General features: G+C 39.6%; 1 protein-coding gene and 1 pseudogene across 4 annotated transcripts in view; one reads left to right on the forward strand and one right to left on the reverse strand.

The window, feature by feature from the left end:
• RUNDC3B (RUN domain containing 3B) overlaps positions 1-18,210 on the forward strand; it is a 170,641-nt gene that overhangs the window by 135,290 nt on the left and 17,141 nt on the right. For 2 of the 4 annotated variants that reach the window (XM_003921167.4, XM_074379360.1), the window contains exon 9: positions 17,563-17,709. The exons of 1 other annotated variant lie outside the window; for it this stretch is intronic. In XM_003921167.4, the coding sequence (XP_003921216.1) occupies positions 17,563-17,709 (147 nt within the window). The remainder of the gene's footprint in view (positions 1-17,562; positions 17,710-18,210) is intronic. One more of the 4 variants, XM_074379359.1, reaches the window with a different exon arrangement.
• On the reverse strand, positions 11,696-13,591 carry LOC101053572 (actin, cytoplasmic 2-like; annotated as a pseudogene).

Raw genomic sequence — 18,210 nt, forward strand, 5'->3', positions numbered from 1 at the left:
TTTAAGACTTGGGGGTGTTTGCTCTGTATTTACTCCATATTCATGCATTTTTCTCTTGCCTTCATGGCAAGCCTCAACCCCCGCATCCTCAACCCTTCCTTACTTTCTTCTATCAAAGGTTTTTAGTTTGTTGTTGTTAAAATCTAGATTTATTGCAATATTTATTTTCTATATAGGAATTTAACAAACCTTTTAAATTAAGTTTGTAACTTTATTAGGATTGTTATTGTTTTCCTCTGTGTTCTAGTTAGATGATTAGGTTTTGAGTTGTCATCTCTTGATCCTGACCTCCCCATAGGCCACTTATCTTCTGTGTGATATTGCAAAGCACTTCTTGTTTGTAAATGTTTTCATTGTGCTTCTATCACTTACATTTCTTTTTATTTTTGTTGCTCAGATTATCCCATTTTTGTCTAATTGAAGTCCCTTGATGTTGAATCTTGTGTCCTTCTAATATGAACCATTTGTTTTTTGTTACTCTTGCTTTCTAGCACAAGGTATCCCAAGCTCATCTGGTATATCTAGTGCCCCACACCTGCACCATTCACTCCCCTAAGGAACCAGGGTTCATTTTTCATTTTAAAATGGGGAAAATAATGAGTCACTTGATTTTTTTTAAGTTCTAAATTACTCATTAATGTATCTTTTTTCTAAAAGCATAGTGTCAAGTTCTAAAGTGCAACCAGGGTTGAAAACCATTGCTGTTTTTTTGGGTTTTTTTTTATTGCATTTTAGGTTTTGGGGTACATGTGATGAACATGCAAGATTGTTGCATAGGTACACACATGGCAGTGTGGTTTGCTGCCTTCCGTCCCCTCACCTGTATCTGTCATTTCTCCCCATGCTATCTCTTCCCATCTGCCCACCCTCCCGCCCCTCCCCCATTTCCCCCCAACGGACCCCAGTGTGTAGTGCTCCCCTCCCTGTGTCCATGTGTTCTCATTGTTCAACACCCGCCTATGAGTGAGAATATACGGTGTTTGATTTTCTGCTCTTGTGTCAGTTTGCTGAGAATGATGGTTTCCAGGTTCATCCGTGTCCCTACAAAGGACATGAACTCATCGTTTTTGATGGCTGCGTAATATTCCATGGTGTATATGTACCACATTTTCCCTATCCAGTCTATCATCGTTGGGCATTTGGGTTGGTTCCAGGTCTTTGCTATTGTAAACAGTGCTGCAATGAACATTCGTGTGCACGTGTCCTTGTAGTAGAATGATTTATAATCCTTTGGATATATACCCAGTAATGGGATTGCTGGGTCAAATGGGATTTCTATTTTTAGGTCCTTGAGGAATCGCCACACTGTCTTCCACAATGGTTGAATTAATTTACATTCCCACCAACAGTGTAAAAGTGTTCCTATTTCTCCACATCCTCTCCAGCATCTGTTGTTTCCCGATTTTTTAATGATCGCCATTCTAACTGGTGTGAGATGGTATCTCAATGTGGTTTTGATTTGCATTTCTCTGATGACCAGGGATGATGAGCATTTTTTCATATGTTTGTTGGCCTCCTGTATGTCTTCTTTTGTAAAGTATCTGTTCATATCCTTGCCCATTTTTGAATGGGCTTGTTTGTTTTTTTTCTTGTAGATCTGCTTTAGTTCTTTGTAAATTCTGGATATCAGCCCCTTGTCAGATGGGTAGGCTGCAAAAATTTTTTCCCATTCTGTTGGTTGCCGATTCACTCTACTGACTGTTTCTTTTGCCGTGCAGAAGCTGTGGAGTTTGATTAGGTCCCATTTGTCTATTTTGGCCTTTGTTGCCATTGCTTTTGGCATTTTGGTCATGAAGTCCTTGCCTACACCTATGTCCTGAATGGTTTTGCCTAGATTTTCTTCTAAGGTTTTTATGATATTAGGTCTGATGTTTAAGTTTTTAATCCATCTGGAGTTAATTTTGGTGTAAGGTGTCAGGAAGGGGTCCTGTTTCTGCTTTCTGCACATGGCTAGCCAGTTTTCCCAACACCATTTATTAAACAGGGAGTCCTTTCCCCATTGCTTGTTTTTGTCAGGTTTGTCGAAGATCAGATGGTTGTGGGTATGTTGTATTTCCTCTGAGGCCTCTGTTCTGTTCCATTGGTCTATATCTCTGTTTTGGTACCAGTACCATGCTGTTTTGATTACTGTAGCCTTGTAGTATAGTTTGAAGTCCGGTAGTGTGATGCCTCCTGCTTTGTTCTTTTTGCTTAGAATTGACTTGGCTATGCGGGCTCTCTTTTGGTTCCCTATGAAGTTTAAGGTGTATTTTTCCAGTTCTGTGAAGAAGGTCATTGGTAGCTTGATGGGAATAGCGTTGAATCTGTAAATTACTTTGGGCAGTATGGCCATTTTCACGATGTTGATTCTTCCTAACCATGAACATGGAATGTTTCTCCATCTGTTTGTATCCTCTCTTATTTCGTTGAGCAATGGCTTGTAGTTCTCCTTGAAGAGGTCCTTTACATTCCTTGTTAGTTGTATTCCTAGGTACTTTATTCTCTTTGTAGCAATTGTGAATGGCAGTTCGTTCTTGATTTGGCTCTCTTGAAGTCTATTACTGGTGTATAGGAATGCTTGTGATTTTTGCATGTTGATTTTGTATCCTGAGACTTTGCTGAAGTTGTTTATCAGTTTCAGGAGATTTGGGGCTGAGATGATGGGGTCTTCCAGATATACAATCATGTCATCTGCAAATAGAGACAATTTGATTTCCTCCTTTCCAATTTGGATACCCTTTATTTCTTTCTCTTGCCTGATTGCTCTGTCTAGAACTTCCAGTACTATATTAAATAGGAGTGGTGAGAGAGGGCATCCTTGTCTAGTGCCAGATTTCAAAGGGAATGCTTCCAGTTTTTGCCCATTCAGTATGATATTGGCTGTTGGTTTGTCGTAAATAGCTTTTATTGTTTTGAGATACGTTCCGTCAATACCTAGTTTATTGAGGGTTTTTAGCATAAAGGGTTGTTGAATTTTGTCAAAAGCCTTCCCTACATCAATTGAGATAATCATGTGGTTTTTGTCTTTGGTTCTGTTTATGTGGTGAATTACGTTTATGGACTTGCATATGTTTGACCAGCCTTGCGTCCCCAGGATGAATCCTACTTGATCATGGTGGATGAGCTTTTTGATATGCTGTTGCAATCAGTTTGCCAGTATTTTATTGAAGATTTTTGCATCTATGTTCATCATGGATATTGGCCTGAAATTTTCTTTTCTCGTTGAGTCTGCCGGGTTTTGGTATCAGGATGATGTTTGTCTCGTAAAATGATTTGGGAAGGATTCCCTCTTTTTGGATTGTCTGGAATAGTTTCAGAAGGAATGGTATCAGCTCCTCCTTGTATGTCTGGTAGAATTCAGCTGTGAACACATCTGGACCTGGGCTTTTTTTGGGTGGTAGGCTCTTTATTGCTGCCTCAACTTCAGACCATGTTATTGGTCTATTCAGGGTTTTGGCTTCTTCCAGGTTTAGGCTTGGGAGGATGCAGGTGTCCAGGAATTTATCCATTTCTTCCAGGTTTACTAGTTTATGTGCATAGAGTTGTTTGTATTGTTTGTAATAATCTCTGATGATGGTTTGGATTTCTGTGGAATCTGTGGTGATATCCCCTTTATAGTTTTTTATTGCATCAATTTGGTTATTCTCTCTTTTCTTTTTTATTAATCTGGCTAGTGGTCTGTCTATTTTGTTGATCTTTTCAAAAAACCAGCTCCTGGATTTATTGATTTTTTGAAGAGTTTTTTTGTGTCTCTATTTCCTTCAGTTCTGCTCTGATCTTAGTTATTTCCTGTCTTCTGCTAGGTTTTGAGATTTTTTGATCTTGCTCCTCTGGCTCTTTCAATTTTGATGATAGGGTGTCAATTTTAGATCTCTCCTTTCTTCTCATGTGGGCACTCATTGCTATATATTTTCCTCTAGAGACTGCTTTAAATCTGTCCCAGAGATTCCGGTATGTTGTGTCTTCGTTCTCATTGGTTTCGAAGAACATTTTTATTTCTGCCTTCATTTCATTGTTTATCCAGTCAACATTCAAGAGCAAGTTGTTCAGTTTCCATGAAGCTGTGCAGTTCTGAGTTAGTTTCTGCATTCTGAGTTCTAACTCTATTGCACTGTGGTCTGAGAGACTGTTTGTTATGATTTCTGTTGTTTTGCATTTGCTGAGGAGTGAGTTATTGCCAATTATGTGGTCAATTTTAGAGTAGGTGTGATGTGGTGCTGAGAAGAATGTATATATATTCTGTGGATTTGGGGTGGAGAGTTCTGTAAATGTCTATTAGGTTTGCTTGTTCCAGGTCTGTATTCCGGTCCTGGATATCCTTGTTGATTTTCTGTCTGGATGATCTAATATTGACAGTGGGGTGTTAAAGTCTCCCACTATTATTGTGTGGGAGTCTAAGTCTCTTTGTAAGTCATTAAGAACTTGCCTTATGTATCTGGGTGCTCCTGTATTGGGTGCGTATATATTTAGGATCGTTAGCTCTTCTTGTTGCAGTGATCCTTTTACCATTATGTAATGTCCTTCTTTGTCTCTTTTGATCTTTGTTGCTTTAAAATCTATTTTATCAGAGATTAGAATTGCAACTCTTGCCTTTTTTTGCTCTCCATTTGCTTGGTAGATCTTCCTCCATCCCTTTATTTTGAGCCTTTGTGTATCCTTGCATGTAAGGTGGGTTTCCTGGATACAGCACACTGATGGGTTTTGGCTTTTTATCCAATTTGCCAGTCTGTGTCTTTTGATTGGGGCATTTAGTCCATTGACATTTAGGGATAGTATTGTTATGTGTGAATTTGATACTGTCATTTTGATGCTTCCTGGCTGTTTTGCTGGTTAGTTGATGCAGCTTCTTGATTGTGTTGATGCTCTTTTACCATTTGGTGTGTTTTTGGAGTGGCTGGTACTGGTTGTTCCTTTATATGTATAGGGCCTCTTTCAGGAGTTCTTGTAGAGCAGGTTTGGTGGTGATGAAATCTCTGAGTGCTTGCTTGTTCACAAAGGATTTTATTTTTCCTTCACTTATGAAGCTTAGTTTGGCTGGATAGGAGATTCTGGGTTGAAAGTTCTTTTCTTTAAGGATGTTGAATATTGGCCCCCAATCTCTTCTGGCTTGTAGGGTTTCTGCTGAGAGATCTGCTGTGAGTCTAATGGGCTTCCCTTTGTGGGTAACCTGACCTTTCTCTCTGGCTGCCCTTAGCATTTTCTCTTTCATTTCAACCCTGGTGAATCTGACGATTATGTGCCTTGGGGTTGCTCTTCTTGAGGAATATCTTTGTGGTGTTCTCTGTATTTCCTGGATTTGAATATTGGTCTGCCTTGCTAGGTTGGGGAAGTTTTCCTGGATAATATCCTGAAGAGTATTTTCCAGCTTGGATTCATTCTCTTCATCACATTCAGGTACACCTATCAGACGTAGATTAGGTCTTTTCACATAGTCCCACATTTCTTGAAGATTTTGTTCATTCCTTTTTGTGCTTTTTTCTCTGTTCTTGCCTTCTCTTTTTATTTCATTGAGTTGATCTTCGACCTCTGATATCCTTTCTTCTACTTGGTCAATTCGGCTGTCGAAGCTTGTGCATGCTTCACGAAGTTCTCGTGTTGCGTTTTTCAGCTCCATCAATTCACTTATACCCCTCTCTATGCTGTCCATTCTCGTCAGCAGTTCGTCCAATCTTTTTTCAAGGTTCCTATTTTCTTTGCATTTGGTTAGAACATGTTCTTTTAGCTCATTGTAGTTTCTTACTACCCACCTTCTGAAGTCTGATTCTGTCATTTCATCACCCTCCTTCTCCATCCGGTCTGGTTCCCTTGCTGGTGAGGAGTTGTGATCCCTTTTAGGAGGAGAGGTGTTCTGGTTTCGGGAGTTTTCATCCTTTTTTGCGCTGGTTTCTTCCCATTTTTGTGGGTTTATCCACCTGTTGTCTGTCTCTGTCCCAGGGAGTTGGAGCTTTATGAGTTTCCGTTGCACTACTGCCTTTTTTGATTTTTCTTTCAGGTCTGACCCGCCCAGCTAGCAGCAGGCCTAGCCACTGCCTGCCCGCAGGGGCTTTGCTGAGCTGCTGTGGGCTCCGCCCAGCTGCCCTGAGCTCTTCCCTGTAGTCCTTTTTATATGGGCGTAGTTAGAACTGTCTGGGCAATGGTGGCCCCGCCTCTGTTATGGCGGACTCTCTCTGTTGTGGCAGGTTGCCTCGGCAACGGCGGGTTGCCTCGGCAACGGCAGCCTGCCTCCTTAGCGGTGGAGAGTCTCAGTAATGGCGGAAGCCCCTCCCCCACGGAGCCGGACAGTCCTGGTTCAGCGGTGCTTGGTTTGAAGGACTCAACCCAGAGGGTTTCCAATGACTGTTTTTGTTTTCGTTGTTGTTGGGGGTGGAGGGGTGGGACCAACCAAGCCTGATCACCTGGCTCCCTGACTCAGAGTCTTTTCTTTTAAGTTGAACGACCCCGCGTTCGGGTTGCCTGCTGAAAAGGCGCCGGGATCTCCTGTGCTGCGACTCACGGAGTCGGCTCGAACTGCGGCGCCGGCTCCTGGCGGATTTTTTGCCTAGGAATCTCCTGGCCTGACTCGCTATTTCAGATGAATGGGCAACTCTGCCGTCTCAGGGCTCTGCTCGCCAGCTAAGAGGGCTCCCAGACCAGTGGCTTTTGTACGGAAAACAGTAGCAACAGGGAGTGGTCACAGCAGCCGCGCGGGTGGAATCAGCCCCGCGGGGGCCAAAACAGCCGCACCGGCTGGGACTGCGACGCTGGTGACCCCTCTGCCTGGGTATCTCCTGGTCTGTGGGCAATAAGAGTTCGTCTGGAAATGCGGCGTCCACTCACCCTCTGCACTTTCACTGGGAGCTGAAGTCCTGAGCTGTTCTTAGGCGGCCATCTTCCCAGCATTACCATTGCTGCTTTTAGAGACTTGGTTAGAATAGTTTTAACTTTCTGGGCAAGAATATTTCATTGGTAAAGAGGTAAATAACATAATTTTTGGTCATCTATCTCCTTTTAAGGTTGCTTCTTTCAATATATTTTCTTTACAGAGAAATAATTGTAAAGTTATATAAAGTAAATCTATATCCTATGACTATGTCTAAAGTTAAAAAAGAAAATAACATGAATGAAGAACGTTTTTAATATTAACATTATTAAGAAGTTAGGGTATTCACAAGCCATATACACATTTTCCAATTTTAGGAAGCTTGAAATGAATAAAGAATAATAAATTCTCATTACTCCTGTTGATATTAAATTGCTTTTGTAACTTCTCTAACATTAACTGATTTATTAACAGATATTTATTGAGAAAGTATGGTGAGTCAGGCCCAGTTGTAGCTGCTAGTGACTCAAGAATGAATTAAACATATAGTTCCTACCTTATATAGTTTATGTTGAGTAGAGGGCAAGGACCAACAATAAACATACAGCATCTGTCAGATACCTCTTACAAAGTATTTACTAGCTGAATGTAGGCAACTCTGTTATGTGACTTTTCCTAAGGGAATTAGGGGTTAGAGTTTATGTTACATCTTTATCTTTGGTGATTTCCCCTTTCTTTGACCTTCAGGAATTGCTGTAGGAATTCTTTCCGTTAACGTAAAGTTCTGCATTATTATAGTTCTTTTCATGAAGATTGATAGCCTATGACTTTCTTTTTTTTTTTTTGAGACGGAGTTTCGCTCTTGTTATCCAGGCTGGAGTGCAATGGCGCGATCTCAGCTCACCGCAACCTCCGCCTCCGGGGTTCAAGCAATTCTTCTGCCTCAGCCTCTCGAGTAGCTGGGATTACAGGCACACGCCACCATGCCCAGCTAATTTTTTGTATTTTTAGTAGAGATGGGGTTTCACCATGTTGACCAGGTTGGTCTCGATCTCTTGACCTCGTGATCCACCCGCCTCGGCCTCCCAAAGTGCTGGGATTACAGGCCTGAGCCACCGCGCCCGGCCTGATAGCCTATGATTTTCTAAGTGTACCATGTCACAGATAACACTGGAGTACTTTTAAGTACTCACAAGTAATACTGGAGTACATCTTAGGAATTACACAAACAATAAATGATAAGTAGAAAATTACAATGATTTGCTATAATGCTGATGCTAGGAATTTTTCTAGCATCAAAATTGCTCACTCTCACTTTCAAAACTTTCCTCATAGCCTAAGGGCTTTAAATATATTGTCTTAATAAAAGAAATTACTTCATGTCATGGACCTTTGGAGTTGCATTGGAATACTTGAAACCACAGATATTACATCCTTAGACTTCAGGGGTTAGATCCTTAAGCATGTCCAACAGTTGAAAGTATAGCCACATTATGAGCATTGTCGTAGCCTCTGGGTTGAGGAAGAAGCAAAGTAAGGGAGAGAATAACTCTCAAGCCTGGAGCCACAAGATGAAGAATCAAACAAATGAACAAAAGAATAACTTTGAATTGGCTAAGTATTGCTATCAAAGTCTACAATATGGATTTCTAGATCTTTTTGAAGACCTTGTACCACATTTTCTTTGTTCACTCATTATTAATGAGCACTTAGATTTATTCCATAACTTGGCTGTTGTGAATAGTGCAGCAGTGGACCTAATTGTGCAGAATCTCTTCAACATACTGATTTCAAACATTCAGGTAAATACCCAGAAGTGGGATGGCTGAATCATATGGTAATTCTATTTTCAGTTTTTTGAAGACCCACCATGCAGTTTTCCATAATGAACATACTAATTTACATTCCCACCAACAGTGTGTACAAATAAACTCATTTCTCCTCCCTCCCTCCCTCACTCCCTCCCCCCACCCCCTCAACAGGGTCTCTGTCATCCAGTCTGGAGTGCAGTGGCACAATCACAGCTCACTGCAGCCTTGACCTCCAGGCTCAAGTGAACACCTCAGCCTCTCAAGTATCTAGGAATAAAAGCATGTACTACCTTGTCCAGCTTGCCCAGCTAATTTTAATTTTTTTTTAATGGATGGGGTCTCACAACGTTGTCCAGGCTAGTCTTGAACTCCTGGGCTCAAGCAATCTTCCCAAAGTGTTAGGGTTACAGGTGTGAGTCACTGTGCCCAGCCAAAATTCAGTTATGTCTTATGTACACCTTACACACATAGTCTGAAGATAATTTTATATAATATTTTAAATAATTTTGTGCATGATACAAAATTTTGAATATGTTTTAATTGCAAGACTTCACATGAGGTCAGGTGTGGAATTTTTCTTGTGTCATGTTGCTGCTGAGAAATTTTGGATTTTGAAACATTTTGGATTTTGAGATTAGGCATGCGCAGCTTGTATGTAGAAGTAGCATAGTAATGATAATCCAGAGAAACCATCACTAAGAAGCTGTTATTTGAACAGGGCTTTTCAGTGGTTCCCCAAGTAACCAAGGGGTAGGAAGAAAGAAAGGGTATTCTGGGTACAAAGAATAGCACATACAGATATATGGATGTAAAACATCATGTGAGGAAGATCAGTTAGATAAAATTTTAAGTCAAGTACTATTAGAAGCAAATAGTTTTTCTGGGAAAATTGAAATATCTTTTATTGGGACTGTTCCATTTTTACCTGGGAGGAGCCTCTATTTAAAAATTAATATTCCAGCTGGGTGTGCTGGCTTACACCTGTTATATCAACACTTTGGGAGGCTGAGGCAGGTGGCTCACTTAAGACCAGGAGTTTGAGACCAGCCTGGTCAACATGGTGAAACCCTGTCTCTACTAAAAATTAAAAATTAAATTAGCTGGGTGTTGTGGCACACACTTGTAGTCCTAGCTACTTGGAAGGCTGAGGCAGAATTGCTTAAACCCAGGAGGTGGAGGTTGCAGTGAACCAGTATTATGCCACTGTACTCCCTCTGGGCCACACAGCAAGACTCTACCTCAAAAAAAAAAATTATTCCTATAAAATATTCTTCATTATTAGAGGAGAGAGGTAAATATACCCTTCTTGATGCTTCAGAGTCATGTAACAGATCTTCACAAATTGAATTTTATCAAATTACTTAATGAACAACTGAGATATGGAATCCTGTTTCTAAGAGACAGTAAGTAACTGAATTTTTGCTGAATTTTTTTTTCAAAAACAATGAGAAAATAATTTCCTTCTGAAATTATATAAAGTGTCCCTAATGAAAAGTCCTTGGTGTTTATAATTAACCCAGAGTCTTGTTATTATATTGTATTATATTGCATTGCATTGTGTTGTTCTGTACTTAGTCATGGTAAACTAATAGGCTGGCTGCAGTGGCTCACACTTACAATCCCAGGACTTTGGGAGACCAAGGTTGGAGGATCACTTGAGCCCAGGAGTTTGAGACTAGCCTGGGCAACAGGGCAAAACCAGGTCTCTACAAAAGATATAAAAATTAGGTGAGCGGATCACATGATCCTGGGGGGTTAAGGCTGCAACAAGCCATGATTATGCTACTGCATTCCAGCCTGGGTGACAGAGCAACACCCTGTCTCAAAAAAAAAAAAAAAGATAAGCTAACAATAATCATACAAGTCTTATGAGGGAGAGAAAGTGGGTTAATGAATACCAAAAAAAAAAAAAAAAAAGAAAAAAAAACAACAACCAAGACCTAGTGTTTGCTAGCACACAGAGTGACTATAGTTAAAAGTAATTTAATTGTACATTTAAAAATTACCAAAAGAGTATTACTGGATTGTTTGTAACACAAAGGTTAAATGCTTGAGGTGATGGATTCCCCTTTACCCTGATGTGATTATTACACACTGCATGCCTGTATCAAAGTATCTCATGTAACTCATAAATATTCACAACTATAATCCTAGCACTTTAGAAGCCTAGGCAGAAGCATCATCTGAAACCAGGAGTTTGAGACCAGCCTGGGCAACATAAGGAGACCCCCACCTCAACAAAAAATAAATTAGCCAGGAGTGGAGGTACACACCTGTTGTCCCAGCTATTTGGGAGACTAAAGTGCGAGGATCACTTGAACCCAAGAGGTTGAGGCTGTAGAGAGCCATGATTATGTCATGTCACTGCACTTTATCCTGGGTGACAGAGTGAGACCCTACTCAAAATAAATAATGAATTAAATAACAATTTTAAAAAATTTAAATCATTATATGAAGAAAAATTACAAATCTAAAAAGAATAAAGTATCAGTGGCAAAATACATATTTATATGTAGTTACAAATTATGTATTTAGAAGATACAGGAACTTTTCAGGGATTAGGTAAGTTCCACAGAATACATTGTATTTATTGACTTTCTGTCATGCTCAGAGGGCTTGCTTAAGATGTGGAACTATTTTTCCTTTGAAAAATAAAACAGCTCTTTGACCCTTAACTAAAAACTATAGTTTTGTTTTGAACAATTTTGCAGAAGATTACATTTTTTACTTGAGAAATTTTGCATTTATAAATCCACAGTATTTTGAATTTACATATATCCATCAAAGACACATTCAGTTAAAAAAATTGAGGATATACTTTAAAGAACACATGAAAAAGTCAATTGATAAATTAAACTGACACATATTTCAACATACTTACATATAAAAAAAATCAAACTTTACTTTCAAATGGCAGATTTTTATCTGCAGAGTAAAAGATCTTTATGCAAAAGCAAGATAGGGATTCTTCAAGGATCTAGAAGGCAATTACTAAGAGTGGGAGAATATAATAAGGAAGGAGAATTTCAGTTATACTTCCTATACTACCTCTTCTATAAGGATGTTTCTAATGAAAAATATAACAATCATGAAGACTTTTAGATGATTGTTTCTTTTCTTTTTTTTTAACAGCAGCACTTTTATTTTTCCTTGCACAATGACGTGTTGCTGGGGCCTAATGTTCTCACATAGCAGTAGAAAACCAAAATTTGTTGTCATCTCTTTAAAGAATCGAGAGTTGTGTACAAAAAAAAAAAAAAAAAACCCTTACATAAATTAAAAGGATGAATACATTTGCAGATGTAAATGCAAACTGCTTCCAACTCAAGGCAAGTAACAGCCCATGGTGCTCTGGCAGGAAAACGTCAGCTAAGAAAGGAAACCGGGTCCTGTGGACTTTCCAACCCTGACAGATTGGCAGCCCTTGCCAGCCTCTAGAGCAATCCCAGAACACTGGGCCCTGACACAAGAATACCCTGCACAGATAGGAGACTGATGGCCATACAGACTCACCAAGCCAGACTTGTCTGCCCACAAGCAAGTTTTTACCTCAGCCGCGCACGAGGTGACAAAGCCACGTGTACTAAAGGTTGAAATCAAAGATATGTGCAGGGTATTAAATAACAAGGGGAACAGTTAACTTGAATACAAGGTCAAAATCAGCAACAAGATCTACAATCCAGTGTTGGTATCAGATAGAAGCTTCAAGGATAATTTCTTTTTGAAGGCTTATTCCAGTTTCGTGAGGCTAACATGAGGTATATGCATTTGCCAGGGGCAAATTTATACTTCCGAATTAACCCATGCAGCAAATGTTACGCATCTGCTCGCAGTCCGTTTAGAAGCATTTGTGGCTAGACTCATCATACTCCTGCTTGCTAATCCACATCTGCTGGAAGGTGGACAGTGAGGCCAGGATGGAGCCGCCGATCCACACGGAGTACTTACGCTCTGGGGGTGCAATGGTCTTGATCTTCATGGTGCTGGGTGCCAGGGCAGTAATCTTCTGCATCCTGTCGGCGATGCCTGGGTATATGGTGGTGCCGCTAGACAGCACAGTGTTGGCGTACAAGTCTTTATAGATGTCCACATCACACTTCATGATGGAGTTGAAGGTGGTCTCGTGGATGCCACAATATTCCATGCTGAGAAAGGAAGGCTGGAACAGCGCCTCTGGACACCGGAACCGCTCCTTGCAAATGGTGATGACCTGGCTGTCAGGCAGCTCATAGGTCTTCTCCAAAGAGGAGGAGGATGCGGCTGTGGCCATCTCCTGCTCAAAGTCCAGGGTGACGTGGCCCAGCTTCTCCTTGATGTCGCGTACGATCTCCCATTCGGCCATGGTGGTGAAGCTATAACCGCGCTTGGTGAGGATCTTCATGAGGTAGTTGGTCAGGTCCCGGCCAGCCAGGTCCAGACGCAGGATAGCATGGGGAAGGGCATAGCCCTGGTAAATGGGCACCGTGTGGGTGACCCCATCTCTTCCATGACAATGCCAGTGGTGCGCCCAGAGGTGTAGAGGGACAGCACAGCCTCGATAGCCCACGTACATGGCCCGGGTGTTGAAGGTCTCAAACATGATCTGAGTCATCTTCTCTCTGTTGGCCTTGGGGTTCAGGGGGGCCTCGGTCAGCAGCACGGGGTGCTCCTCTGGGGCCACACGCAGCTCGTTGTAGAAAGTGTGGTGCCAGATTTTCTCCGTGTCATCCCAATTGGTGACGATGCCGTGCTCGATGGGGTACCTTAGGGTCAGGATGCCGCGCTTGCTCTGGGCCTCGTCGCCCATGTAGGAGTCCTTCTGGCCCATGCCGATCATCACGCCCTGGTGCTGAGGGTGCCCGGCAATGGAGGTAAACATGGCTCAGGGGGGCGTCATCCCTAGCAAAGCCAGCTTTGCACATGCCGGAACCATTGCTGATGACGAGCGCAGCAATTTCTTCTTCCATTGTGACTGGCAGAGCAGTGGGGCAGCAGAGCGGCGAGAGAACACTGTACAGGAGCTGGCAGCAGCAACTGAGACCAGATGATTGTTTCTTCACATATTTTAAGTGTGTCTTCCACTGCCTACCTAATACAGTTACGTGATATTAGTTGTGAATATATTTTTTCAATTGTCATGAAAATGCTGTGTGTGAAATAGTTTAAAGATTTAATCTAAATTTTTAGTTTAACACTATGTGTTGTGAGGTAAAATCAGCAAGAATCCATATGAGGCACAAGCTGGAAAAGTTTTCATTTAGTGGTCATGTGAATTGTATGTTGAGATTCAGCAATATGTTCAATGTTATGATAACCATTTACAGTGAATAAATATGAAATAAAGATACTGTTCCCAAGTAGCTTATAAGCAAAGTAGAAGATCCATAAAACGTTAAAATATTTAAATAATTATTAAACTGTATGAGACTCACTACAAAGTAATACAAGCTTTATCACTGGAACAGATGTAGTCTGAAGATCTTTTTGAATGAGGTAGGAAACCAAATGGACCTTGGAAGATGGATGGAATTTGGATCTTTTGAATAATAGTAGGGATATAGTTAATGCTGGGAGAGCAAAGACAAGGAGATGATAAGACTTTCAGTATTTAAGTAAACGAGTTTTAAATATGTTTCCCTCATAGAGTAGCCGTGTAACTTGCTGTCTCAGTAGCCGTATTTAAGCTTTACAAGTGTCAGACTCTGCCTAGACTTGATGGGATTATAGTGTAGCTTAAAATCCATATAAAGAGATTCTTTCTTTAATGGTTTTATATCATTACAGTAATCAAAATTACCTTATTTGAGAAGCCAAATTCCTAAATAATTCCTATTGAGAATCTAAAGAGAAATTAGCTATCTAGAAATTTGGAGGTAGATACCACAGGAAAGTTCAGAAAATTAGCTGTGATAAATCTACTCTTGCTACTTCATAGTAAATTAAACAATTTTCCTCCAGTGTTCCTTCTATAGAATCATTGTCTTAGTAAGGGAATGATAAATTGACTTATAGATAAGTGATAAATACAATCTATCACATATAAAATAATTTCATTTTTGGATAGCAGTCTAACTTCAGCATTGGTTAGAGTTTTAATTAAAGTTAAATGCTAGATATCACATATTTAACCTTTAATTATCACTGACAATATCATTAAATAATGGCAATTATTGAGTAATTTAAGTTGAAACCATTTTTAAGCTTGGCCAATTAAGAAAAAATAATTATTCTTCATATTAACATTAATTGGATTACCTTTGAGTAGGTTTTGATATTAACTGGGTATATTTCACTGGTTCTAGGGTAAGTGATAGGATTCTTTGGTTGCAAGCAATCGCAATAAACTGTTGTCCACAAATACAATTCATTATAAAGACGTCAGCCACTCACAGAATGGATTGAAAGACTGGATAAATAGGCTTAGAAAGAAAGAGATTGAGCTACTCCAAAGGGCTGGAAGCGGGACCTGCAGTAATGTCTCTTTGCTGGTACATTCTGTTCAGGGCATGGTAAAGTGATTAAACTGGTTTGTTTATTTATTACTCTAAACAGATGCAAAATACAAGGATGAGGTTCTCAACCTAACTTAATTCACTTGCCTGTCCCATAGTGTACTTGAGTGGTGAAAGAAAAGGCCTTACACAAGGATTCTCCAGGAACCTTTCCTCTTCACAGTAGCAAAGCAAGTGCCAGGATTTATTGTCTCCACAGTCTTCACAAAAGAATTGGAATAGATGCTGCGTGGGAGAAAACTTTACCTCTTCCATACACTGAAATCTTTTATCTCCTGTTTCAGAGGATCAGGCAACTGCTCATAAAAACATCATTAGGATTTCTAAGACAAAGGTCTAAAGACAGCACCTTAATTTGTCTTTAGGCAAAAATCTCTGTAGACAACAGTTATATAAAAACAATTGTAGAACTTCAGTTCTCTTTTCCATTGAATGAGGTATAAAACTTTTCACTTTCCAGAAAGAATACATTCTAAATTGTAGCTTGTTCAATTATTAGCTGTGTTCTACCAGTGCCGTTTCCTCATAAATGCACATTTGCTTTTCCCACATTCTGCCTGAATATTTTCTGTAAGCCAATTATAACATTAAAGTTGAGTTTTCCAGTGATGTTCACTACATTTCCTCAAGAAATGGAATATATGATAGAGAATAAACTAAGAGAATCCAAAATAATAGTAGTTTATCATAATAGATTTTCTGGCCAATATTTCCTATTTTTGTTTTGCATAATTTTTCTGTCTTAAAATTTTCCCTCTCTTTGTAAAGCTTTACTGTTTTCATTTAAAAAAATGTTCCAGGCCGGGCGCGGTGGCTCAAGCCTGTAATCCCAGCACTTTGGGAGGCCGAGGCGGGTGGATCACGAGGTCAAGAGATCGAGACCATCCTGGTCAACATGGTGAAACCCCGTCTCTACCAAAAATACAAAAAATTAGCTGGGCATGGTAGCGCGTGCCTGTAATCCCAGCTACTCAGGAGGCTGAGGCAGGAGAATTGCCTGAACCCAGGAGGCAGAGGTTGCGGTGAGCCGAGATCGCGCCATTGCACTCCAGCCTGGGTAACAAGAGCGAAACTCCCTCTCATACAAAAAAAAAAAAAAAAAAAAAAAAAAAAAAAAAAATGTTCCAGTACTTTAAAAGTCCTTTTAAAACTTTCATTTCTTTTCCAGTGAAATGAAATTGTGTCAACTAGGCTAAAATAATATCTTAATGGGATACATTTACTAACTTTGGCCTATTTTAGCATTCCATCCTGAGACAGAATCTAGTATTCACATCAGAACATCAGATAATGTTTCTTTGTTGAAATAGTAGAACAGATATTTTCAGTGCATGTAGATACCCCATAAAATCAGAAATATCAATCTGCAGCCTGTTAAGAGACAAATGATATATAGTTATATCATTAGTATCATTGTAAACAGCCAGGGTGGAATACAGGCTGATTATCTTTAGCGAAGTACTGTGCTGCCCTTACCTCACTGACTCACCTCTCTGTTACCCACAACAGGACTTTTATCTGTGGAAGTTAGTGGCAGGCACATATTACTTCCCTGCTTCTGAATTGATGGCTCAGAACATTGGCACACTAAAGCCATGGAGTCCTGTTGGAGGATGCAGGTTACCTAAATGGTACTTTAAGGCCTTTTAGAGGTAGAGTAAGACCTTTGCTTTTAAATTCTTTTTTAACCATCAACTTAAATGTTGAGTTAGTCCTGTGACAATGATCAGTTCATTTGTGAAGTCAGAAATTTTGGCAAAAAGCAAATTCTTTTCTAAGTTGATATTAGCAAGTAACAGTTCTATAAAAGTTAAAACTGTGGATTGTTACAATGGCTTCATTCTGCAGTTGAAACATTTATAGTAGATTATACTGCTCAGTGTAGTTGTCACTGATTTAATCATTTTCATGAAGATTTATCAGTAGTTACTTTTATCAAAAACAGTTATGGGATTCAAGCCAGCAACAGTGTGTTAAAAGGAAAAATATTTATGAGAATCTCATGGATTTTTATATTTTTCTGCAGTCCGTTTTTTAATTTTTCATTGGAATTGCTTTTCCTTCACTTAAATTACTTTCATAGATTGTTTCTGAGTTTTGTGGCTAGGAAATCATACACATGGAATCTTTCCTTTTTAAATATTTTAATTGGCTTGATAACCTGTATCTTTAACATATCACTTCCTTTAAGATATAAAATGCTACTTGAGTTCTTTAGTACTTTAGTAATAATGTGAAAAGACAGTCAGTCTGAACTTCACAAGCAGTGATTCGTTGTAACCAGCAGAAAAAAAATAAAGAACACCTATTGCAGGAGAACAAAAAGTCATTGTCCCAGCCATCCGTGCTGTAGTTCTGTTCACAATCTATTAACATACCATTTTAAAAAGATAAATTTTGGGGACCTAAATTGATACCATTAGGTTCCTCTGCCATTGTAGAACAGTGAAGACAAAAGCACTCACCATCTTAATATTCACAGGACTGTGCTAAAGAATAATGATTTAAGATCAAGACAAGAGTTAACTGCCCATCTCACCAACCAGTGGCCTTCCCCAGGAGCTCTGGATGTCAATGCTGTTGCCTTGGATACGTTGCTTTACCGAAAACACAATAAACAGTGGTATGAGTAAGTGTAATACTTTTTTTTCCAACTAATTAATAGTTAGTGGCTATCGCTTTGGTTTCTTAGTTACTCTTTCTAAAAGTATTTATTATCTTAGCAAAGACAAGATTTAGGACTACTTTGGTAAGGTTAGATTATCTGAGAAATTCTTAGGCCGTATTGTACCAGCTGTCTGCTTTTCCTTTAGTTGAATCTTCAGCCAGTCCTTCAGTTAAATCCATGAGCTTGTGTTTAATGAGCCATCTATTTTTGAATTCTAGCATTGGTGTGGTATTTGCCTTAGGACTAATTTTCTCACTTGTCATAAAACACAGTTTGAAACAATAGAAAAGATATTTACTTGTTTCTGGTGGGTCTGAAGAATTCTATTCATTTTCCATAAATCTGATTTTTTAGAAACTGTAGAAGATATAATGACTTCACCTATGGGCCACCAGATCTTGTATCTTATTTCTTTGTCCTAATGTTCAGGACTATTTCATTTAGTTACAGTATCCTAATGTT

The sequence above is a fragment of the Saimiri boliviensis genome, chromosome 10, assembly GCF_048565385.1.
Source record: "Saimiri boliviensis isolate mSaiBol1 chromosome 10, mSaiBol1.pri, whole genome shotgun sequence".
Classification (NCBI taxonomy): Eukaryota; Metazoa; Chordata; class Mammalia; order Primates; family Cebidae; genus Saimiri; species Saimiri boliviensis.